Below are 24366 nucleotides of genomic sequence, written 5' to 3'. Positions count from 1 at the left end.
GTTGTCCAAATGATTTCACAAACCTTAATTTTATTCCCGCACCCCCCATGAGACCTACAGCTAATGTACCCATTTTACAGATGAAGAAAAACAGGATGAAAGATGAGGTAACTGGCTGAGATCATACAGCTACTAAGTGGCAGAACCCAAACCCAGGCCTTCTAATTCGAAATCTCACGAGCACTCTTGTCTTTGGGGGAAAAATCCCAACCTAGAAAAAAAAAGCCTATGAAATGCTATACAAATATGTTATTATCCCTCTGTGGCAAGGGTGAATAAGCCCAAAGAAGCATCATGCCTGACGCTGAGTTGGCTGGCCTGTAAAGGCGTCTGTCCTTTCCCATGGCGCCTCCTGACTCACCTGTTGGACAGGTAGGGGGAAGGGGAGAGTAATGAGTCTCACCTGCTCAGAGTTAGGGTGGGGCAAGACACACCCCATCCTTCCCATTGGTTCTTTCCTTAGTCTTACTGACAATCCCTTGCCCAATCAGGAGGAAGTAACCTTCTATCTGCCAATAGGTGCGGAGTGAGGATGGAACCTCAAGTTGGAGGCCGTCCCCAGAGCCGACTAGCAGTCCCTGGGGCCAATGGCCAGCGGATAAACAGAGGCGGCGGTGGAAGAGGACTGGGCGCGAGGCTCCGCCCCTCGATGGGACAGTCAGGAGAGGCAGCCAGTGAACCCTCATCAGCGGGTGGGCGTTTCCCTCGGGGGCGGAGCTTCGAGGGGGCGAGAGGCGTGGCTTGGCTGTCAGGTCCTTTCGCCTTTTGTTCGGTTACTGAGTTGCTGCCTTGGCCAGAGTTCGGAGCAGCCGCCGACCGAGCGCGCCGAGCTCAGTTCGCTGCCCGCGCCGGCTCCCAGCCCGGCCCGACCCCTACAGCCAGCCCGGCCAGGCTCCACAAGCAGGTGCGGACGATCGGGGCGGGGATCGCTGGGGCGAGGGAAGGGCGGCGAGCGGCCGAGAGGCCGATCCCCGCCGTCTCCGGGCAGGTGAGGGAGCGAGCCAGGGAGCGCCACCCTGCACCGGCGGCAGGGGGCGCGCTGGGGTCCTTGGGCGCGGCGACTCAGGGGGCGCGAGGTTCCGGCCTTGTGCGCTGGGGGCTGCGTGAGCTGGAGATCAGAGAAGGGCGGGGAGGGATGAGGGCAGGTGCCTCTGGGGTCGCGCCTGACCTGCGGCCGGTGGAGCTCGCCCGACGCCGCATCCCCGACTCTTCGCCCTGACTCTTGTGAGGGAGACTTTGCCCTGCTCCTCTGCGTCCCAGGGCTCACTCTGTAGTCAGGAATGTACAGTTCGGGAAACTTGCTGCCGCTGCTGTCTTTGGGGCCACCCTCACCCCATCTCACGCGTCATCTTCGCTTTCCCTCCCTCTCTACTCCCCCAGGCTTGGGTGGGGCCCTATTGTCTGCGCCCGGCTTGCCCGACCGTGGGGGCCGAGCGCACATTTTCCCAGCGTCGCGGGCCCCACCTGCGGAGCAGGTGAGCACTCGGAGTGCAGAGGCCCAGCCCTCCAGCGCCCCGGTCTCGTCGGTACTGTACCTGCGGCGCCTCTCTCCGCCCCGGTGGGTGCCGGGCTAGGGCTCCGCCATCCGAGGTGGGATGGGATGACAGCGGGACTGGCGCAGGGCCCGGCTGCGCGCCCAGCTGGTGTCTGGCACCCGTGGCTCGGACTGGGGTCTGAGCGGAGGGGTCGTGCCTGGTTGGAGAATTCCCTGGCCCAGTTTCCAGTAGCTGCTGCTTCCAGAACGTCGACAGGGGAACAGGACTACTCTTCTTCTCTAACCTCTTATTGTCGAAAAAATCACCCCAAACAAACTTTCTAGGAGGAAGTATTCACGGCAGCTTTCTCTGCGGGTTTAACTGCCTCCTTGCCCAAGGGCTTTCCCCCCAGGCTTAGGGGGTCCGTCTTGGGACAAAGCCCCCTCCCCCAGTTGGCCCGGCTGAGCCCGGGCCAGTGCCTGCGCTCTGACCCTATCCTCCCTGCCCCCACCTCCATCCTGTTTGCTGGGCCCCTGGGGCCCGGGGTGGGGGCAGGGGTGGGGGGGTGGGCCAAAGGGGAAGCAGCTTCTTCCTTCTCTTCCTGCCTCCGGGGACCACCACACCCCCTCGCTTGAGGCCTGCGCCAGTGGCTCTCTCCCAAGCTTTGCCCCCTCCCCAGGAATGGGGGTGGGGCGGCCAAACTGAAGAGGGTGGGGGGAGCGATTGTTCTGGCCTTTTCCCCCCTCTGCCCCATCCCCCACCTTATATAGCTGGCTGGTCTTTGAGGCCGGAGAGTGTGGAGCTTGGGGTTTGGTTTCCATTTGATTTCTGGGTTTTGAAGGTGCATTCCTTCGGGAGGCTTTTGCAGTCAGTCTCCCAGCCACCTCTTTCTGAGAGAGCTGGGTGGGGTGAGTGGGACAGGCTATGCGGCAGAAGGTTTCGGGAGAGCTGCAGGAGGGCTCCCTTCACCCCAATTTCCTGAGAGCCCCTTCCCTGGGCAGAGTTGGAGATCACCAGGCTTTCAGCACTGGTTTTTAAAAATCTGAAGTGTGGTCTTTCTGCAGGGATTTGGACGCCAGCCTCCTTGGGGACCAGAGGGGAAATATAAGAGCCAGGCTCTCCCTTAGTTCGGGGGTGAAGGGAGTATGGAGGGAATCAGGGTTGCTTGGCCTGACTCAGTTGGGAAGACCCTACCACCTCTTTCCTGGTTGTAGTTGGGGGAGTGGGCAGGGGTCAGACCCGTCCCCGTGGAGTGCCCTGAGTTAGGGGGAGGCTGAGGAGGGAACCCCATCCTTCTTCTCTAATGGGTAGTGTACCTCTGGGGAGCCAAAAGGTCATGGAATTTGGGCAAAAATAACCTGTTTTCCCTCTTCTGTGTGCCAAAGTGGAGGAGGGGAAGGCATTGTAATTACATTGGTTAAATGATTAGTTTAGCTAATCTGGTCTGTGACTGTGATCAAAAGATAATACTGAGGAAGTATTGCTAGGAGGTGCCTGGTGGCAGCTGGTGGTTCTCGGACGGGAGGTAGAAGGGGGAAAAGGTAGGATCCAATGAGTCATTTCTTGCTAGATCAAGCACCAGCTTGGGTGACAGGAGCCCTCTCCACCCTGCCCCACCCCCATTCCCTCTGGAACCTCTGTTCTGGCTGCCAGCGCTGAGGCTCCCCGCTGAGGCTCCCCGCTGGAGGCTGGAGGGGCAGGTCCTGATGAGGGGTTGGGGAGAAGAGCCACCTGAGAATGAGATGGGGTGATTGACTGTCAGTGGAAGGGCCGTGGGCCAATTCTGAGCACAGTGAAATGGGCGTGGACTGAGCTGGGTTTGAATCTCAGCTCTGCCACTCATTACCTGTGTGGCCTTGGTCAGGTCCCTTCATCTCTCTGAGCCTCAGTGACCTCTGCAAAATGGGAGTAATACCCACGACCCAATAAGTGCTTGACAAATGGTAACTAAAAATGCACGGGAGGACTTTACAGATACCAGCACTTTTCTTTTTTTGAGTGTTTTCACTTATTCCTGACGACAATCCCTAGAGGCAGGTATCATTACCCCATTTGGCAGATGAGGAAACTGAAACTCAGGGGAGTTAAGTAACTTGCCCAAAGTTGCACATCGAGACCCAAGCAGGGTCAAGACTAGCCTTTGGGTCCTCTGGTTCCAAGCCCAGAGCCCATCCTGCTGTATCATGTATGACCCAACTGCAGCTCTGGGAAGAACCTGCTCCTGCTCTTTGAGAGCCTCTGCCTGGGAGTTTGGGGAGAAGAGAATTCTAAATGACCCAGCCAGGTTTGTGTGGGTGGTGAAGGTGGGGGCAGGTTGGTCAGGAGGGGGTGACTCATGTCCTAGCCTCCAGCCCTCTGAAACTTCCATGGCTTGGATTTTAGTTCCTGGGGGAGGGGGCCATCTCCCCAGGGCCAGGGGCTGTGGCCATGTGTGGAGGAGGCTGGTGGGGCAGAGGAGGGCAGGGGTCAAAGCTGCTGCTGCCTCCTGGCTTGCGCCGGGCCAGATCCTGAGCTGTTCTGGGCTTGTCCCTGTATAGGGAGTGGGGCTTTCTGCTTTGCCTGGGGCTGGGGCTGTGCCAACATAAAGGGGAGCCTGGTCCCTGGGGAGGAGAGAGAAATGAGAGTCAGATTTAGGACTGGGCCACTGGGCTATAGGATTGTGCCAGTCAGTACTGCTTGGCTGCTCTGGGGCCGAGAGCTGGCTGTCCTCTGCTTGGGGGCCTGGGAGCCTGCAAGCCTGGGAGACTAGGAGACTGGGAGCCCGGGAGCCTGGGAGACTGGGAACCCGGGAGCCCCGGAGCCTGGGAGCCTGGGAGGGCCTTTCTGGTGATGGGGTGGGGTCATCCAGAGCCTTGGTCCCTGAGGGAGGGGCTGGTGTCACTGCCCTCTGAGACCTGTCACCTCTGCCAACCGGGCACCTGACACCAGATGGGCCTGGAAAATGGGGCTTCTCTCTGTGTGGGTGCAGCCTGGGCACTGAGCCTGTCAGCACTGGGCTTTTGGATCCCTTGAGGTCAAGAGGGGCCCCTGGGCATGGGGATTATTGATCCTGGAGAAGAGAAGGCTGAGGGGACTTGATGTGACAGAGAAGGAAAGAGAATGATCTCAGTCCTGACTGATGCTATAAAGAGGGTGCTGAGCTTGTGGTTTTCCATCACCCTTGGGGACACAAGAGCCATGGGGACTGATGCTCTTAGGGAACGAATGGAGGCTAGACAGGAGGAAGGACTTCCTGTCTGTTAGAGATGAGCTCTTGCATTGCTGAGTAAGAGGGAGAGATGGAAAAAAAAAAACAAACAAACAAACAAAAAAAAAAGAGGGAGAGATGGAAGGTCAGAGGCGACTCTTCTCTGAAGAGGAGGAAGCAGGGTTCTGTCTGCGGGAGTTGGAGGAGGGCCATCGTGCCCGGGAGAGAGGGCAGGCAGGAGTCAGTACCTTTGGTGCCAGTCTGAGGTTTGTTGGGGTCCCTGGGAAAACACGCAGGGTGTGTCTTCTGGGAGAAGAGAGTCCTGGCGGTAAGAGGGACAGGTATCTATGAGCCGGCTGGCCCAGTGACCCCTGTGAAGAGAAAGAGAGGTGTGGCTGGGGCAGGCCACCCAGCTTTGTGTCCCTGCAAGTGACATTTTGAGGCCTCTCTCCTGGGACATGGTTGAATCTGATGGCAGTCTGGGGGCATGGACTGCCCCAGTTTCTAGCAACTTCCTTGGCCAGGCCTGAAGAGAAAGCTCTTTGCTCAGCCTCCTGGCACCTCAGCCTTTGGGGCCCTCAGGACAAGAAGCTCAGCTCTCTGTGACCTGCAGAGTGTGGGTTCACAGGTCTGCTTTCCTTCTCCACTGTAGGGACACTGGGCTGAGTGTCTGGGACAGGCAGAGTTGGGATGGGGCTGGGCAATCAGTATGCTTATTTGGGGGATGCTGAGGAGGCTGGACTCTCTGACACCTCCTCCCTGTTGATTGAAAAAGTAACATCTGATCATTGTAAAAAATAACTGGAAAGTTTAGAAAAGTTTACAAGAGAAGAAAAAAAAAATCATCCATAATCCCAACACTAACATTTCTTTCCCTCTCTTTTCTTGTTTCTTTCTTTCTTTTTTTTTTTTTTTAAAGATTGTATTTATTTGACAGACAGAGACACAGCGAGAGAGGGAACACAAGCAGGGGGAGTGGGAGAGGGAGAAGCAGGGTTCCCGCTGAGCAGGGAGCCCGATGCGGGGCTCGATGCAGGGCTTGATGCAGGGCTTGATCCCAGAACCCTGGGATCACGACCTGAGCCGAAGGCAGACGCTTAACGACTGAGCCACCCAGGCGCCCCTCTTTTCTTGTTTCTTAGCCTCTATCTTGATGATCTCACGCTCTGTAGACAATAACAAATTTTAACCAAACCTTTATCCAAATCCTAGTTTTCTCCAGCAAATGCAGAACAGGGAACTCAGGGTTGGTTCTTCCCTGTACTTCCGGGAGAGGGTCAGGCAGATCCCTGCAGAATGAAACCCTGGGGGATCACCCCCTAAGGAGAGGATGCCAGCTGGGGTCAGGGCTGCCCAGCCCCCCCGGAGGCCCTGGTGTGTGAGGCCCCACTGACACAAGTCACCCTTTGCTGTTTCTTGAGGCTGGGTGCGGTGTGTTTCCACTCTCAGGAGCCCTGGTGTGGGGTGATCCGCCAGTTTGGGTTTTTGCCCACAGAGGGTCACCAGCAGAGACGGGAGCTCCAGCTGGAGTCCTCCGCAGGGGAGCCCGGAGGTCCTCAGGGTCGAGCCACCTGGCCCTGCATTTCCCTCTCCTCCAAGTCCCCTTCATTTTCCCACCCTGGTTTGTTTGCTTTGGGAAGGAGCCCAGAAGGAAGAAAACAAACAGCAGCTGGGATGGCCTGACCTGAGCCTCCCCCACCCCCAGCCAGTCCTGGGCCGCAGCTTGGGCTGTCCTCCAGACCGGAAGTGAGGGTTTTCCTCTGGAAGCATCCAGGAGGATGGGCTCCTCTGTCTTCTCCTGTCCCCAGGGCCCTGGCCATATGTAGTGCCCATTTCAGTCTCTGCTTGGAATGACCATTCTGAAAGGAGAGACTACGGAATTCTGTCAAGGAACCTCTCGTCTGTGGGGTGTTTGCTGCTGAGGCCACCAGTCTGAGGGGAGAGGCCTAGCTGGGAAGCCCCAGCCTGATGGGGGAGACAGGGCTCTCAAGGGAAGCAGTCACGTCTGTCTCTACTTTTCTAGGGTCTGTTTCTGTCTGTTCTTGGGACCGCTGGCCAAAGCTCTGCTGGAGTCAGAGGCAGTGCGGAAGGGTGGGGGCTGGTGACCCTGCTCAGCCCAGCCTCTCTCCTGGGACTGCTATGTGGGGAATGTCCCGGCCTGACTGGCCTGGCCACCCCTGGATGCAGGAAGCAGCTCATGTGACTGGGGAGAGAGGAGAGAGCAGAGGGCAGTGGGAGAGCAGTGTCTCCCCTCCTGGACCGGACATAACTCCTTCTCCCCAGCCACACCCCACCCCACTCCTGGGGCTCGGGCCTGGGGCTGGGAGGCAGACACCCTCCCTGGTCCTGGGTCCCAAAAAGCAGGCTGGCTGCTCGCCCCCTTGCCAGGCCCGACTCTGCCGGCCTCCTCCTCTGCCATGTCTTGGCTTGGCTAATAGAAGAAAGCTGGCCTGGGCCTTTACTGTGGACAGAGGGCTTCCGTGGTCACGGCTGTGTGAGATCCACGAACCACACGTGGTTTCAAGAAAGGAGTGCTTGATCATCTCTACTTTGCAGATGAGGAACATGAGGCTTAAGGAAATCGGGTGACTTGTCCGAGAGCACATAGCCAGTGAGTGGCGGGGCTGGAAGGATCCTCTCCCCTGACTCCCAGGCTCTCCTGCCCTGCCCACAGGCCCCCTCCTCTGTCACTGAGCCCGTGTCACTGAGCGTCTGCATGGCTGCTGGCCTCTGGCCCAGGGAACTTCTGGAGGGCCCTGCCTGCTCTTCTAGCTCCCTCGTGCAGTGTGTCTAAGCCTCCTTCCAGCAGGCCTCCTGGGCGGCCCATTCCGGCCCTTGTTTCTAGGTGTTTTACTGACCCTGTTTTACTGACAGCGGTGCTGGTGGGGGGCAGGTGCCGGCGGTAGGTTGGTGGCAGGGTGTTTTTTTTTTGTTTATTTAGTTTTTAAAAAAGATTTTATTTTTAAGCAATGGCTACACCCAACATGGGGTTAGAAGCTACAACCCCGGGGTCAAGAGTTGCTCGCTGCTCCGACTGAGCCGGCCAGCCCGCCCCGCCCCACCCCGTGGCAGTAATTTTGAGTGTCAGGACTGGACCACACTGTCCCGGGACCATCTTGGACTTAGGGTGCCCAGGGGCAGCCTGCTGAGGTGGCCACGCTGGGGAGGAAGCAGGAATGAAGGGCAGGGTGTGTCCAAAGCTCGCCTGCACACTCCTACCCAGTTGTGGACCTCTGTGGGGAGGCTCCTCGGCGCGCCTTCTCCAGGGCCCAGGCTCCTCTTCCTGTCGCCGGTGCTGTCCCCACCCCACGCTGTGATCTTGTTGCCCACAGTAGAGCATGCTGCTAAACAAAGGCCCCCCGTGTCTGGCTCTGCCCGGCTCTGGCCGGAGCGCGTGGGCAGGGCCCGTGCCTGTCTCGCCTGCTTCCACCCTGGCTCTGTCCGGGGGGCATTGGGGCAGGTCCCGCGCCGGGTCCAGGGTGGAGAGGGGTGAGACCAAGCTGGGCGCGGCCCCCTCCACCCTGGGAACTGCCCAAACAGCACTTTTGTTTCTTGGTGATAGAATTCCCCTGGTTCTCCTGGGAGCTGGTGAGGAGGAAGGTGGGGCGGCCTGACAGTCCTGCCTGAGGTCTGACTCCTAGCCTTCCTGCTGCAGGAGGAGCTCACCCCGGGATCCTTTCTTCGAGAAGCGTTCTGGTGTGTGTCCTCTCTGAACTGTGTGCCGTCCCTCCCCTGGTCCACCCTCAGCCTTCTCTTGTCTGTCGTGGGAAGCCTGAGTCTTAGGTATCAACGTTCCTCTGAGATCAGCTGGGCCACTCTTTCTGTGGATGAAGCACAGAGGGCAAGTAATCGTCTAAGGACACCAGTAAGCTTGTGGCAGAGCTGGGACGCCTGATTTCGTAGCCGGTGCTCTGCCTCCAGCTGTGAGTCCCCTTGGCCTCCCCAGCCTCTCCGCCCACTCGTAGGGGCTCCGCTCTACCCACACCCCAGCCGCCCACTCCCCTTGACCGCAGGGCGTCCCCTGTTAGGAGCCAGGGGAGCAGCCCTGTTTAGCGGGCTGGAGGCCGGTGTGCAGCGAGGCTGACCCGATCTGAGCAGAGCACTGCCCTGTTCTCAGGGTGGTGTCTCAGTCTTCTCAACTGGAAATTGGGCGTGGATAAATGCCCGCCAGGGTGGCTTTGAGGGAAGCGTGAGATTCATTTGACAGTAAAAGCAGCTGAGTGTCCCTTCCCCCATGGATCCTTTGACCTCCCTGTGGCTTCTGTCTCGCCCTGGGCAGCCGCCAGCCCTCAGCTTCTCTTGGCTCCAGGCCTGCGGCTGGCGGGGGTGGGGGGGTGGTGAGGGGCCTGCTGGGAAAATGCCCCTCCTGTGGCCAGCCTTGACCTCGGTGGTCCCCGTGGATATGGGGCTGGCAAGTGGTGGTGGTGGGGGGTGATCTCTGAGGTTCAGGGTGAGGCCTGCGCCCCTCTGGCTGGGCTGAGAAGCCCCAGGGGTAGGCGGCGGTCTCTGCTGGGGAGGGGCTCTTCCTGGCTCAGATGGAGCGTTCTTATGATCGGGGCTGGAGATTTCCAGTTTGTCCTGAGCAGATCTGACTATACGGCTCAGCGCCCAGATGGGGGCTCCGCCCTCGGCCTGGCGTAGTGGCATTTACAGGGTCAGCGCAGCTGTGTGTCCTGATGGAGTTTTACCTCCCTTCGGCAGCGCTGGGATGTCCAAGGCCTCCTCCCCGGGGTTTTCTCCTCCCCAGGGGCGGCTCTGTGACAGGCTTGCTGCTCCAAACTTCTCTATTCTTTCTCTCTCCCACCTCCAGTGTGTGGTTAGGGCGGGGGCGGGGGGCTCCTCCTGAAATAGCCGGTGCCTGGGAAGCAGCTGGGTGCAGCTGGTGGCACCCAGCCTGCTGTCTGGTGCGTTCTGGGCCTGCTTCTGTTTATCAGCTCGAAACTCTGAGTCACTTGGGGTGAAGGGAGGAGAGGAAGGAGGCGGCTGGGAGCCAGTCTGGCTCCTGCCTCTGCCTGTTCAGGTACGCTCACAGGCAGGGAAGGAGCCCGTGTCACCATAAAAGGCAGGGAGGCCTGAGGATCATTCATCCTCCTCCTTGAGGGTGGCCCTGGGAAGACATACCCTGCTGATCCTTGTTCCTGGGGTGGGGCCTGCCTGAGCCAGCCGAACCACCCTGGGCCTTACCCAGTTCCCCGTCACGATGGGCACAGTAGGTTTGAGGGGCTGCGTCGCGTCCACCTTCGTGGGTGGACCGGCCTGTGGTCTGTTTGCTGTCTGAGGCCACACTGCGTGTGCAGAGGCCACAGACTGGGGTATCCCTCACGCCTCTGCCTGGTCCCAGCTCTGCCATTTCTCTGCTGTGCCACCTCCCCTGGTGGAGCCTCAGTTTCCCTGTCCGTAAAGGGGGGAGGACCACCCTGGGCTCCACCCTGGGCTGCTTGTGCGGATGACGGCGTTCCTGAACGCTCTGGCACGGGGCAGGCCCTCCCTGGAGCACAGCTTCCCTTGCCTCTCCTCCCAGGGGTTGGACTCTGGAGGTCAGCTCCCGAGACAGGGAAGCCCAACAGACCAAGTGAGAATTCACCAGGGGTCCGCAGTAGGGCCCAGCAATTCGTGAACCTCAAGTGCCCCCAAGTCTCTGCAGGGGGAGGAAGGGGTACCCGAATAGCAGTGACCCCCCTCCCGAGGCCTGCCCCACCCCTTATCTCTAGTCTGGGTTCTAGGAGGACAGGAAGTGAGAAAACCCCTCCGAGGGAGAGACAGTGTTCCTATATGGCCACGGCCACGTGCATGGCCATGGCCACCAACACTGAGCACCTACTATGTGCCTGGCACCAGGCTGGGTCTTTTACAAATCCAGCCTTCACGACAGCCTGCGAGGGACGTGGTATTACCCCATTTTGCAAATGAGGGTTGGGCTCTACGGAGAGGTGAATTGGCCCAGTAGTATGTGGCTGATACTGGAACTGGTCAGTGGGGCTCAGAATTCTGGAAAAGGCTTCTAGGAGCTGGGGTGCTGGAGAGACAGGGATCTCAGGGCTTGGGCCTCTGGGGTCACTTGTGATCCTTGCCCCATCTTCAGGAAAGATCCTGAGATCCTGGAGTCTCCAAGGGAGCCTTTGACGGCTCCCAGCAGCCTCCGGGGCTCTCCAGAGAAACCTGTCAGACTGCCTCCCTGCCCCACCCAGTTTCCTGTCCAGTGCTTGGGGTGTAGGTGCCTCACCAGAGACCTTCCCAGAGAGCCCCATGCATGGGGGTGGGTGTGCAGGACCCCAGAAGCTGCTGGAGGTCCTGAGTGCCTTTTGCTCTGGGAGTGTTGGGCGGGGACAGCAAGGTGAGCGAGCCCAGGGCTGGGTTGGGGCATCTGGCTCTTCACTGCCCCACTGCCCATAGGGCTCGCTCCACCCTGGGCTGGAGGTTAGAGATCTAAGCCCAGGACTCACACTTGGGTATCCCATTGTGGGCAGTCCCTCCCTGGGCCTGGGGATGGGCTGAAGCTGGGGGCTGGGCCAGATCCTGGGATGCCTCCCTGGAACCAGCTGATTTCCTGTCCCTTCTTTGTGTCCCCAGCAGCCGCCATGGAAGTGATGAACCTGATCGAACAGCCCATCAAGGTGACAGAGTGGCAGCAGACGTACACCTATGACTCTGGCATCCACTCGGGTGCCAACACCTGTGTGCCCTCGGTCAGTAGCAAGGGCATCATGGAAGAGGATGAGGCCTGTGGGTGCCAGTACACGCTCAAGAAGACCACCACCTACACCCAGGTGCCCCAGAGCCAAGGTCAGGATCCCCGGGGACTCTTGCATGGAAACTCTCCCACGGAAATACTTCAGCAAAAAACCAGCCTCGGCCCTGTCGGGGCAGAGGGAGGCCGACTTTAGGGGGCTCCTGTCTGAGGGAGGAGGCGCAGCTACTTCAGGGTGCCCCCATCTGAGAGGGCGGCGGATTCCTCTTCCTTGAACCTCTCGTATGGAGAGGAAGCAAGACTCTTCCTGCCAGACTGAAGGCACGGTCCTGGTCCTCGATGAACTTATAGTATAATGTCGAGGCATCACTATTGCCCTCAGGGGACCCATGGACTATCAGGAAAGATGGTCCTTTTGCTCCAGGAGCCTCAAATTTGATGGGGAGGCAGGGCTCCCGATGGGGGTAGGAGGAGACCTGCAGATAGCCTGAGGCCGGGTGGTGGCGTGACAGCCCAGCTGCTGGCTCCTGGCCCTGGGGCTTCCGGCCGGGGCACTGGTCTCTCTGGGGGGAGAGGAGTATGTGGGCCCTAGACCACTGTCCACAGGTGCTTCCAGGGAGCCAAACATTGAGCCGGATGAGCTGTGGGTGCTGGGACAGGTGCGGGGTGGGCTGGCACAGGTGGAGGCCCAGCAGAGCTCAGCCTCAGCGCCCGGGGCTCTCCTCCCTGACAGCAGGCAAGGGCCCATTGGCAGGCCAGTCATTGTGTTGATAGCTCAAAGCCCAGCATTCAGGTGGGAAAGGTCTCTGGGTGTCTCCTCCTTCCCGACTAATTGGAGGGTGGAACCTCTGCCTCTCTGTGTGTCTGTCCCCCAGGGCATCGGGCTGCCTGGGAAGCTTGGGCACCTATATGTGGGACTCTGGACCCACCCAGGGGGTGGAACCCGGAGTCTGAGCTGAGAACCCACCTCCTGCTTTCTGAAACCCACACTCCCGCCTTTCTCTCTGATCTGCTGTATGATACTGGGTGGCCCTCTGGGCCTCTATTTGCTTGCCTATGTAATGGGAGAGTTGGCTTCTTTGGAGATGATGAGGATATAATTAGAATCATGAGATTTCAGAGTTGAGAGGAGACCTAGGTTGTCTCCTGCTACCTCAACCTGATTGTTAAGGGAGGGGCATAGGGTTGGGGTTTGGGCTCTGGAGTCAGGCTGTCTGAATTCAGACCCCAGCTTGGGCTCCTAGAATCTCACCATGCCTCAGTTTCCCCATCTGTAAAATGGAGATAATAACAGTACTTATAGGGTTATTATGAGATAAATGAGAAAATATAAGAAAAGCATTTAATTCACTGCTAAGCACATAGTTAAGTACTCAAAAAATGTTAACTATTCTTATGAATAGTAACATTCACTAACACTTTTGTAGGGATGTGTGTACTACTACATCCTTTTTTTCAGAGCGATTTACAACTAGTATTTAATTCCCATAAGAATTCCCTGTGATGGACAGAACAGGTGGGGCCCCATTTTACAGCTGACATAACTGAGGCAGTGGTGACCTCCCCTGGTTAGAGGCAGAACCGTGCGAGGGGTGTCGCTGGGGCCTTGGGGTGGGAGCTAGCCCCAGGAACCCACGTGGGCTGTCTACAAGGCCTGCCCTGCTCCCCAGTGTCCCCCCACCATTGTCCCCCCCCATGCACCTCCTATGGCTCAGTCCCTGCCCGTTGCCCTCCCCCCCCCAGGCGACCTGGAGTACCAGATGTCCACGACGGCCAGAGCCAAGCGGGTGCGGGAGGCCATGTGTCCTGGTGTGACAGGGGAAGACAGCTCGCTACTGCTGGCCACCCAGGTGGAGGGTCAGAGCACCAACCTGCAGCGGCTGGCCGAGCCGTCCCAGCTGCTCAAGTCAGCCATCGTGCATCTCATCAACTACCAGGATGATGCCGAGCTGGCCACCCGGGCCCTGCCTGAACTCACCAAACTGCTCAACGATGAGGACCCGGTCTGGGAGGGGTCTGGCCAGGGCGGGGGCGGGGCAGAGAGGGGAGAGGTCAGGTGTCTACAGGGGACCCCCTACCCCGGGCCACATCAGCGGGGGAGAGTTTGAGCTGGGTCCGTCTGAACTCTGTGGACGGGCTCACCGGGCCCCTTCATCTCACAGTGGCAGCTGGCCCAGCCCATCTGCTCACTTTTTCCCATCCCTCCCCCTCCCCCTCAGGTGGTAGTGACCAAGGCAGCCATGATTGTGAACCAGCTGTCCAAGAAAGAGGCGTCGCGGCGGGCGCTGATGGGCTCGCCCCAGCTGGTGGCGGCCGTGGTGCGCACCATGCAGAACACCAGTGACCTGGACACAGCCCGCTGCACCACCAGCATCCTGCACAACCTCTCCCACCACCGCGAGGGGCTGCTTGCCATCTTCAAGTCAGGCGGCATCCCTGCCCTGGTCCGCATGCTCAGGTACCCACCCCTACTCACTGTGGGATCCTGGGGACTCCCCTCCCTTGGGCTTCCATACAACATTTATCGAGGACCTACTGTGTGCCAGGTGCAGCCCCATGCCCAGTCCTGGGGCTCAGCTTCTCACGGCCTAGCAGGGGAGACGGCATGTAAGAAACTAGCAGGTTAGTTCCCAGGATCCGGTATAGGCTAGGGAGCGGTCTGCCCAAGATTGCTCAGAGCTCTGTGCACTCTGACAGCAGGGTGCCGACGGATGAGTGGGGTTTGGCCCGGGTAGATGAAGGGAAGAGTATCCCAGGCAGAGGGAACAGCAGAGAGAGTTCCTTGCCTCCCATATCTTTCGCAGCTTGCAAGGTTCATTGGTCTTTCTCCTTATATCCATGCCAGGCTGTGAGTTCCTTGAGGTTGGAGATACTCTGATCCCCTCACAGGACCGCTCTAGCACATGGCCTGCCATGTGGTAGTTCCTTAGTAGACCTACTGTGCGCTCAGCCCTGGGCGCAGGGGGAGTCATGGTCCTGGTGGAGAGAGGAGCGGTGCGCACTGTGCGCTCCGTGCGTAAGAGCGGGGCCGAGCAGGGCCGAGCGGGGCCGAGCGGGGCCGGGCTCAAGGGACAATGATGTTTTCGTCAAGGGCTGTTTCCACAGGGGTGTTGGTATGGGGAAGGCTTCCTGGGGAGGGGGGTAGCCCACATTCACGCCAGGCCCTTGGGACCCGACTCGCATTAACGCCCTGCCCGTCGTCCCAGCTCCCCCGTGGAGTCGGTCCTGTTCTATGCCATCACCACGCTGCACAACCTGCTACTCTACCAGGAGGGCGCCAAGATGGCGGTGCGCCTGGCGGATGGGCTGCAGAAGATGGTGCCCCTGCTCAACAAGAACAACCCCAAGTTCCTGGCCATCACCACCGACTGCCTGCAGCTCCTGGCTTACGGCAACCAGGAGAGCAAGGTGGGCTGTGCGCCGCCCCCAGCCCAGCCCCGCAGTCTTGCGGAGCATCACCTTCTGTCCAGCTGCAGCTTCCGGCCACTTTTTAGGTTACCTCCTTACCCTTTTTAGGTTAAATGTATGAGTATGCGCAGCTGTACATCTTTCATCATATAGCTGAATATTTTGAGGAAAAGGAAAAGGAAAAAATGTCACCATCCTCACACAACCACCGCTATCTCCATGTGCTTCCTGCAGGGCCGTCCTGTGGGCGTATTTGTACGTGGTTGTAGCCTTGGCAAATGTACAACTTTGCATCTGTTTTCTGTATGTTTCTTTGAAAGATTTTATTTATTATTTGAGAGAGAGAGTGAGTGAGAGAGAGCACACAAGAAGGGTCAGAGGGAGAGGGAAAAGCAGACTCCCCCTGAGCGGGGAGCCTGATGCGGGGCTCAATCCCAGAATCCTGGGATCATGACCCGAGCTGAAGGCAGAGGTTCGACCTACTGAGCCACCCGGGTGCCCCTGTTGTCTATGTATTTAAAATTTTTTTTTCTGTATCTTCAGAATCACCCTGTATCTTCAGAATCACCCTCTATCGTGGCAAATAGCATTTCATGAAGTGGGGGCCCCAGACGTTATTCTTAGGGAGGGCATTTAGAGTGCTCTTGATTTTCTACCTTTATAAACAATGCTGTAATGAGCATCTTTGGGCACACAGCTTTTCCCAAAGAGTGGACAATTTTTTCAACAGTGGGGCTGAGGGTTTTTAATATTTCCTTACTTCCAGAAGGATTGTATCACTTACAGCGTTGGTAGTGGTGGTGTCTGTTAGTACAGTTTCACCTCATCCTTGTCAGCATTGTGTATTATCCTTTTTTCAAAATTTTGGCATTTTTAGTTGTCACAAAAGCTATTCAGGTTTTCGCTGAAGTTCAGTAGTGACAGCTCTGTCACCCCCTCTCCTTTCCTTGTTCCTTGTCATACTTCCTGTCTGTCTCACATTCGTTCTCCACCGTCTCCCCCTCAGCTCATCATCCTGGCCAACGGAGGACCCCAGGCCCTCGTGCAGATCATGCGTAACTACAGTTATGAGAAGCTGCTCTGGACCACCAGCCGTGTGCTCAAGGTGCTGTCCGTGTGTCCCAGCAATAAGCCTGCCATTGTGGAGGCTGGTGAGTATGGCCTGCAAGGATGGCCCACGTGGCCAGGACGGCTGGGGTGGGGGCCTTGTCCAGCAGCCAGGCTTGGTGAGCCATGCTCCCCATGGCCGACGTGCTCCCTGTCCCATGCCCCAGGTGGGATGCAGGCCTTGGGCAAACACCTGACAAGCAACAGCCCCCGCCTCGTACAGAACTGCCTCTGGACCCTGCGCAACCTCTCGGACGTGGCCACCAAACAGGTGAGGGAGGCGTTTGGGCCTGGGTCCACCTCTCCAGCCACCTCGTCCTCCCCTCTTGCCGCACGCAGGCTCCTGTCTGCAACTCTGACCTTAGGAGCCGTGGGAGGCCTGAGGCCAATAAATCTTGCCCCGTTGTGGCTGAGGCTGGAAATACCCTGAAATCCCTCCTCCCTTTAGCTTAAGGCTCTAATGGCTGTTAAGGATTCAGGAAGGGAAATAGAAGAAGGGGCTGATGTTCCTAAGCTGCAGTTCAGGTGGTCCCTGGGGAACAGTTTTGACCTAGATCCTGCGGCGAGCAGCAGTAACGTACCAAGAGATAGCTTGGGGGCTCTGGTGACTAAACACACAGTTTAAGGAAAAATGCAGTTTTAGGACAAGACTCCTGGTCCCTCCTTCCAACCCGACTACCATTCCTAAGAGGCCCCCTGCACCCCATCAATAGGCTGTTTATTCAGCCCCGGCCATGTGCTGGACCCTGCTAGGCACTTGTGGACATTGGCTCGCTTACCCCTTTCAACAGCTAGAGGTGGAATAGGGGACCCAGGTGGTTAGGTGAAGAAACAGGGGCCCAGGGGATTATGTAATGGCCTTTGGTCACAGCTAGTAAACGGCAGAGCTGGGACTCAGCAGTGTCATCCCAGAGCCTGGAGTCTTCCTGTTCTACCACAAGGCCCCTGGGGCTCCCCCTGGGAGAAGTGGGGCTTCTGGGTCAGTGATGTTCCCTGAAACTACATTTGGCCTGGGGACCACTGAGAGGGCAGCACGAAGGCCCAGAAAGATGAGAAGCCGGGAAGAGCAGGCCAGCTGGGCCACGGAAGCACGTGGCCTCAACAATTTCCTCCCGGCCCTGCCTGGGTCTGAGGACGCAGAGGGGCAGGGGGTGGGAGGGAAGAGCACAAGCTTAGAGACAGGCCTGGGTTCACAGCCGGCCCGCTGGCTGTGGGTATGTGGGCAAGCTGCTCTGAGCGGCAGCTGCCCGGTGGGATAGCCGCATGGGGATGGGGGCTCCGAGGCACGCGGGCAGGGCCCATTGACTGTCAGCTGAGTGGGCTTCAGACCCTGTCAGGCCATCCCCACCCCGCCGCCGGACAGATTTAGGAAGACTCCTGGGAGCGGGGAATCTCCCTCACTCTCCGTTGCCTCCCCCACAACCTACAGGAGGGCCTGGAGAGCGTGCTGAAGATTCTGGTGAACCAGCTGAGTGTGGACGACGTCAACGTCCTCACCTGTGCCACGGGCACTCTGTCCAACCTGACGTGCAACAACAGCAAGAACAAGACGCTGGTGACCCAGAACAGCGGCGTGGAGGCTCTCATCCACGCCATCCTGCGTGCCGGCGACAAGGATGACATCACGGAGCCTGCCGTCTGTGCCCTGCGCCACCTCACCAGCCGCCACCCCGAGGCTGAGATGGCCCAGAACTCCGTGCGCCTCAACTATGGCATCCCGGCCATTGTCAAGCTGCTCAACCAGCCCAACCAGTGGCCGCTGGTCAAGGTGCGGACTGTGGCCGCAGGAGGGCTTCGGCAAGGGGAAGGCGCTCTCTGCGGGCGGGATTAGGAGCTGTTATGGCTACAGGCAAAGCTGCTGTGACCCAGAGGCCCTGAGTCCCGAAGGCTGGGCTCGAGACGCTGCATTTCTAACAGGTTCCAAGGCGATGTGGCTGGTCTATGGGACACATCACTTCTGCTCACACTTCGGGTCTTGGTCACGTTGCCACATCTAGATACAAGGAGGCTAGCAAAGTATCCTGTGTCAGAAGGCCATGTGTCCTGCTACAGTTCAGGGGGGACGCTAACAAGACAAAAAATAGGGTTCTGGGGGGACATTTAGTGTCTGCCATACGGAGTTAAGGGTGTGAAGGGGGCTGCCTGGGTCGAGGAGAGCCAGCTGGCGGGGCTCCCATTGGTGAAATTTTAGACAGTTGGACAGTACAGATAAGAATGGCTCTAAGGAGTTATACATTGAATTTTTTTTTTTTTAAGGTTTTATTTATTTGACAGAGAGAAAGACAGCCAGAGAGGGAACACAAGCAGGGGGAGTGGGAGAGGGAGAAGCAGGCTTCCCGCGGAGCAGGGAGCCTGATGCGGGGCTTGATCCCAGGACCCTGGGATCATGATCTGAGCTGAAGGCAGACGCTCAACGACTGAGCCACCCAGCCGCCCCTATACATTGAATTTTTAAAATCCATAGTGAGAAAACAAAAACATGTGGTCCCTCCTCGAGGTTGGTCCCTACTGCAAGCCCGAGGTGGGGGGAGGGTTTGACCTAGCAGCTAAGTGCCAAGTGGCCATGGCAGGTCATCTACCTTGTGCTCATGTCCTCACCTCTCATGACTTTTGTCGCCGCCTTCCTGGCTTCTTGTTTTGAGGGTCAGGTGAGGTGAGAGCTTGCTTTGCAAGAGCCTGAGGGACCGTGGCAGGCCAGAGTGGCCCCTGGGAGATGGGGTGCCCTGGGGAGGAGGCTTCTTCCCAGAACTGCCTTGCTGGGGATTGATTGTAATATGAGTATCACTAAAGCAGGAAGCTTTGGGGTCAGCCATAGCAAGGCTGATAATCAGGGTTTGGGAATTATCAGAAAAGCAAGTAAGACTCTGGTGTCTGGGGGCGGGGGAGGTTGTTAAGAGAAAGGATGGGTGGGGGCAGGGCACGGGGCTGGTAGAATGTTCTGGAATGGGATATCATTTTAGCAGGGGCTACTAGAGTTGAACATGAGGACCCACAGATCCTGTGGAATAAGGGACATGGGCTGGGAGTGGTCTCATGGTCTGGAGATCTTCCAGCATGCCTGTGTCTGGCCTGGGGGATGGAGAGATGACAAGGGAAGGAGGAGATGATGCTGGGAAGTTGGGATTCTTCAGATGTCCACGAAATGTCCCTATTATCGTCCTTTTTCTTATCAGGCAACCATCGGCCTGATCAGGAATCTGGCCCTGTGCCCAGCAAACCACGCCCCGCTGCAGGAGGCGGCGGTTATCCCCCGCCTCGTCCAGTTGCTGGTCAAGGCTCACCAGGATGCCCAGCGCCATGTGGCAGCAGGCACACAGCAGCCCTACACGGTGAGCGAGCCCTCCCTGGGGGTCGGAGCTGTCCTGTTTGTGCACGTATGTGTGCGCGTGTGTGTAAGTGGGGAGGCAAGTTGTCACGGAGGCGGACTCTGAGGCCCCGTGAGGTTTGTCAGATTGTCATGCTGGGGGTGTGTGGCCAGGTCCAAGGGCCATTAGTTGCCACGTCCCCAATGCCTCGTCTTGTGCAGGACGGTGTGAGGATGGAGGAGATTGTGGAGGGCTGCACCGGAGCCCTGCACATCCTCGCCCGGGATCCCATGAACCGCATGGAGATCTTCCGACTCAACACCATCCCCCTGTTTGTACAGGTGAGTCTGGGGCAGGTGGACAGGAGAGGACCCTCCAACCCCTGCTCATCCTCATTACTGAAAGGGGAAGCTTGGCAGCCATGGGTTTGGTGGGTCTGGGCCACGCAGCAAGAGGTCTTTGGAGGAGTGTGGAGCAAAGTGGCCACACCAGGAGTGACCACTTAGCAAATCCCTGCATGGGAATGGCTTTCCAAGCTCAAAACCAAGGAAAGCGGGGCGCCTGGGTGATTGAGTCGGTTAAGCGTCTGCCTTTGGCTCAGGTCATGATCCAGGGGTCCTGGGATCGAGCCCCATGTCGGGCTCCCTGCTCAGTGGGGAGCCTGCTTCTCCCTCTCTTCCCCGCTCATGCTATCTCTGTCTCTCTCTCAAATAAATAAAATCTTAAAAGAAATTAAAAAAAAAAGCAAGGAAAGAGATCACAAATAAGAAAAATATCTCCAGATTCAACCACATAAACATTAAAATCATCTGTACATCAGAAACAGCCTAGGGGCACCTGGGTGGCTCAGTTGTTGGGTGTCTGCCTTTGGCTCAGGTCATGATCCCAGGGTCCTGGGATCGAGTCCCTGCATTGGGCTCCCTGCTCAGCGGGAAGCCTGCTTCTCCCTCTCCTACTCCCCCTGCTTGCGTTCCCTCTCTCGCTGTGTCTCTCTCTGTCAAGTAAATAAATAAAATCTTAAAAGAAAACAAAACAACAGCCTAAAAAGCATGAAAAAGTCAGTAGCAAACTGGGAACATGTTTGCCAAGTATCACAATAGACAAGAGTTTAATACCTTTCATATGAAAGAGCTCACTAAGGCTAGACCCCAGTGGTTAGATGGGCAGAGGCAGAAGCAGTCCCCAGGTTGCTCATAAACAAGCAGTGCTCAACCCCAGGAGTTTAAAGAAATGAAGCTGATGCTCCCAGTGAGATCCCACTCTCCACTATCAAATTAGGGGGGAAAAAGGGGGGGTGGGTAGTGCCCTGGGCTGGCAAAGGTGTGATGAAATAGCCCCAGAAGGCGATTCTGCCGTCTATATGGAGAGCCTTGGAGATATTCATGTCCAGGGCTCGTGGGTGGCACCTCCGACTCTTGATTTCCGTTCAGGTCATGATCTCAGGGTCGTGGGATTGAGCCCTTCGTCGGGCTCCACCAAGTCTGGGACTTTTTCCTTGTGACATCATTTTAACATAATTTAAAACATGGCAAAAATTTATACCTACAGTCAACAATCACAATGCTACTTACAATAATTGAAAACAAAATGAGTGGCCAATGATAAGGGAGTGGTTAAAAAAAAAAAAGAATGATCTGTTATATCATATGGCTGTATACCGTGAGTTGAAGGATTTTTTGCTTTTGAAATCTTTTCCCTTTAAGTACTAGAGTTCAGAGTAAGGGATCATCGGTGCCATTGTGACCCCCAGTTGTGACCCATGAGGGGTTTTGTTTGTTTGTTTTTGTTGTTCTTATTGTTTGGCTTTTTAGTATTCTCTTTTTTACCAGTATGGACTCATAGATTTCTAGGAAAAATTTTTTAATAACGTAGGAAAATGCCTTATGTTACAGTATGAGGTTAAAAAAAAGACAACCAGGAATCAAAATATCAAAATATATGCTGCAGGGCACCTGGCTGGTTCTGTTGACGGAGTGTGCGACTCTTGATCTTGGGGTTGTGAGTTTGAGTCCCATGTTGGGTGTACAGATTACTTAAAAATAAAATCTTTTTTGTTGGTTTGGTTTTTTTTTTAAGATTTATTTATTTATCTGAGCAAGAGAGAGAGAGAGAGAGAGGTGCGTGCTAGTGAGCACGTGGGGGGAGGGGCAGAGAGAGTCTTAAGCAGGCACCGCGCTGAGGGCAGAGCCCACTGCGGGCTCGACCTCACGACCCCGAGATCATGACCTGAGCCAAAACCAAGAGTCAGATGCTCAACCGTCTGCACCATGCCGGCGCCTCTACTTAAAAATAAAATCTTAAAAAAAAAAATGCTAAAAAAAAAGCAGGGATCAAAATTTATATAGATAGGCGTAAAACAGGACTATGATAAAAACCTGATGGAAACTCGCCAGAGGCCGTAGGTGGGTAAGGGAGTTGTGGCTGGTTTTCTTTCCTTTTTCTTTATACTTCCCTTAGACTTTTCCACACTTTCTAGTAGGAGCCTTGTGTTAAATCCAGAGAAGGGAGGTGGAGTTTTCCACACTTTCCAGTAGGAGCCTTGTGTTAAATCCAGAGAAGGGAGGTGGAGGTGGACAGGGCTGGGTGGTGGGCTGCCCTCCTGCCCTACACCTCACCCACCTGCACCCCTCGCCCACCCCCTGCGCCCTCCCCCCAGCTCCTGTACTCGTCCGTGGAGAACATCCAGCGCGTGGCCGCCGGGGTCCTGTGCGAGCTGGCCCAGGACAAGGAGGCTGCTGATGCCATTGACGCTGAGGGCGCTTCGGCCCCACTCATGGAGCTCCTGCACTCCCACAACGAGGGCACTGGTGAGGGGCTGTGCTCTGGGCAAGGGGGTGGCAGAGGAGGGCTGGGTCTTGGTCCTCCAGCCCGGGTGGAGGCAGGCGCTTGAACTGGTTTTTCCTTTTCTCTCTGTTCAGCCACCTACGCTGCTGCTGTCTTGTTCCGCATCTCCGAGGACAAGAACCCAGATTACCGTAAGCGCGTGTCTGTGGAGCTCACCAACTCCCTCTTCAAGCATGACCCCGCTGCCTGGGAGGCTGTGAGTATCCTGGGCTGGACTGCAGTGTATGGTTGTGCAAGTTGCACACTGCACAAGGACAGCACTTTTAAGGGGGCTCCTACTACACTATCAACTTTGTAGATTTTTATTTTATAACTGGATCATCGATGACAATTTCTAGCAGATGGAAGTAGTAGGTTAAACTATCTGTTTTTGACCTGCCAGAGTGGCAATTTTATGTTGTCTGATCCTGGTGCGGGGGTGGGGGGCAGCTCCTGGTACCTGCTCTCAAGACATCCCATGCACTGCTGTCCCCAGGGCTGCTCTAGTTCTGTGGGTGCCCCCAAGCATGAATGGTGGGACCTTCCCTAGGGGGGGTGCCTGAGGAGAGGAGCCCATTGGGGCACTGTGTAACTCCATTTCATCCTCTGTTCCTTTGAGGGGTCATTGCTTTTCCGTGGCCCCCTTTCTAGCAGCCTCTCTAGCTGTCCACCCCCAGCCCAGAGCCTACATTTTCCACCCTTCCCCCCTCCCCCAATGTCTCTCTGTGTCTTTCCTTAGGCCCAGAGCATGATCCCCATCAATGAACCCTATGCAGATGGTAAGTGTGTGCAGAGTTCCTCAGGGACCACTGAGTGCCTACTAAGGTGTGGGATCTCTGTGGACGTGAGCGAAGGAGCGAAGGAAGGATGTGAGCTCCAGGGCCAAAGGACCCATGGCAGCCACTGTGTAGTATCCACACATATTCCTGTCTAGGCCCCCTGATGTGGGAGTTTGGAGAGGGGGTCAGGCCCACTGCAGATGGACCGAGGACTGTCCAGCAGGGTGGTCTGCAGACCGTAGAAGGTCCTCTTGCCTTCTTCTCCTCCCCAGACATGGATGCCACCTACCGCCCCATGTACTCGAGCGATGTGCCCCTGGACCCCCTGGACATGCACATGGACATGGACGGGGACTATCCCATCGACACCTACAGCGACGGCCTGAGGCCCCCCTACCCCACGGCGGACCACATGCTGGCCTAGCCGGCTCCACTCCAGTAGGCTTCACAGCCCTCCCTCATGCCCGCGGGCTGTTGAGATAGGCTTTTCCTCCCCTCTAGAACCTGCTTCGCACGGAGGCCCTGTCATGTTTCCTCTGAAACCCTGGCTCTTTTCGGGGGGGATCGAGTGTGGTGCCTTTTGCTATTGAGCTTCCCCAAGGAAGGGGTGCGCCTTGGCCTGCCTTAGTCCCTTATCTTGCTGGGGGCAGGGAGTCCTGCCCCTCCTGAGGGTAGTGGGTAGGTGACGAGCTCCTAGGGGCCACAGGCCTGCCTTGACCCCTCTGTGTCTGCCTCACCCCCAGGTGCGGTTCCTCATCTGAGAGGCTCTCCGTGCAGGCGATGGGGCGAGACAGAAAAGTGCCTGAGCCCAGGGGAGCAGGGCTGCGACTTCTCGCCGAACCCCACGCCTCCAGAGGTCCTCTGTAGGGTCTTTCTTGGGATGATGATCTGCTCCTGCTTTTCTGTCTTGGGCTGTGGGTCCAGGGCCAAACACCCCCTCCCCACCTCTGTGGCCCCGGCACTAAAGCTTTAGACTCAACCACCTGCTGTCTTCCCCCACCAGCAATCACCCCCCACCCCCACCCCAGGTGGCCTGACTCCAGCGGCCCGGGCCCCACAGAGCTTTGATTCCTTCTCTGGGCCTGATTGTCTCACTGAACTCCAACCAACCAGCTGTTCCGAGCCCCTGGGGTGTCCAGGACCCAGGTTCAAGGCCCAAAGCCCAGAATCCAAAGCTTGTTTTTGAAAAGTTCAGGGACGGACCACAGAGATGGGACAGAGATGCAGAGAGTGAATCCTCCACTCCAGGACCCTCCTGCTCCTCTCTCCAGGACATTCAACCGGCTTTGGCCCCTTCCTGGGAGCTCTGGGGATGACGCCCTCACACCCCGTCCCACCCACAACCGCCCTAGCTGACTCCTGAGAAGTGCTCTTGGCTGACCCCTCTGGTGTGCGGTGAGGGGCTTTCTCTTCCCCTTCCTGTTTCGAACCCACCACCACCTCCTGCACGTGGGTGTGGGGGGCTGGGGGAGGTCCCAGCAGAGAGTTTTATTATTCTGGCTTTATGTTTTTGGTTATTGGTTTTTTTGTATAGACCAAAGCAAAGAAAATAAAACTAACACACAGATCTAATGGAGGCTGTGCGGTGGGGTGG

At 57.1% G+C, this 24366-nt stretch overlaps 1 protein-coding gene and 1 long non-coding RNA gene across 6 annotated transcripts; one reads left to right on the top strand and one right to left on the bottom strand.

The window, feature by feature from the left end:
• Nucleotides 1-10: 10 nt before the first annotated feature.
• LOC118520908 (uncharacterized) lies at nucleotides 11-2183 on the bottom strand. The gene is made up of 2 exons (XR_004909874.2): nucleotides 1536-2183; nucleotides 11-1268 (listed from the first exon to the last, which is right to left on the bottom strand). It is a non-coding gene; the product is annotated as an uncharacterized LOC118520908 (long non-coding RNA).
• On the top strand, nucleotides 750-24339 carry JUP (junction plakoglobin). 5 transcript variants are annotated; one of them, XM_036069128.2, is made up of 15 exons: nucleotides 750-904; nucleotides 11233-11445; nucleotides 13094-13353; nucleotides 13570-13808; nucleotides 14557-14758; nucleotides 15765-15909; nucleotides 16033-16136; nucleotides 17295-17633; nucleotides 19039-19194; nucleotides 19392-19511; nucleotides 21827-21977; nucleotides 22089-22210; nucleotides 22733-22772; nucleotides 23045-23210; nucleotides 23516-24339. In XM_036069128.2, the coding sequence occupies exons 2-14, from the start codon at nucleotides 11241-11243 to the stop codon at nucleotides 23194-23196; spliced, it is 2235 nt and encodes a 744-aa protein (XP_035925021.1). In that variant the 5' UTR covers nucleotides 750-904; nucleotides 11233-11240; the 3' UTR covers nucleotides 23197-23210; nucleotides 23516-24339. The 5 variants fall into 5 exon arrangements, with proteins under 5 accessions (XP_035925021.1, XP_035925022.1, XP_077921855.1 ...); XM_036069129.2 differs by having other exon boundaries at nucleotides 757-904; nucleotides 11236-11445; XM_078065729.1 differs by lacking the exon at nucleotides 750-904 and adding an exon at nucleotides 1454-1475.
• Nucleotides 24340-24366: the final 27 nt, after the last annotated feature.

This window comes from Halichoerus grypus, chromosome 2, assembly GCF_964656455.1.
Source record: "Halichoerus grypus chromosome 2, mHalGry1.hap1.1, whole genome shotgun sequence".
Taxonomy (NCBI): domain Eukaryota; kingdom Metazoa; phylum Chordata; class Mammalia; order Carnivora; family Phocidae; genus Halichoerus; species Halichoerus grypus.
The sequence above is the reverse complement of the archived record's forward strand: the minus strand, read 5'-3'. Positions and strand labels throughout refer to the sequence as shown.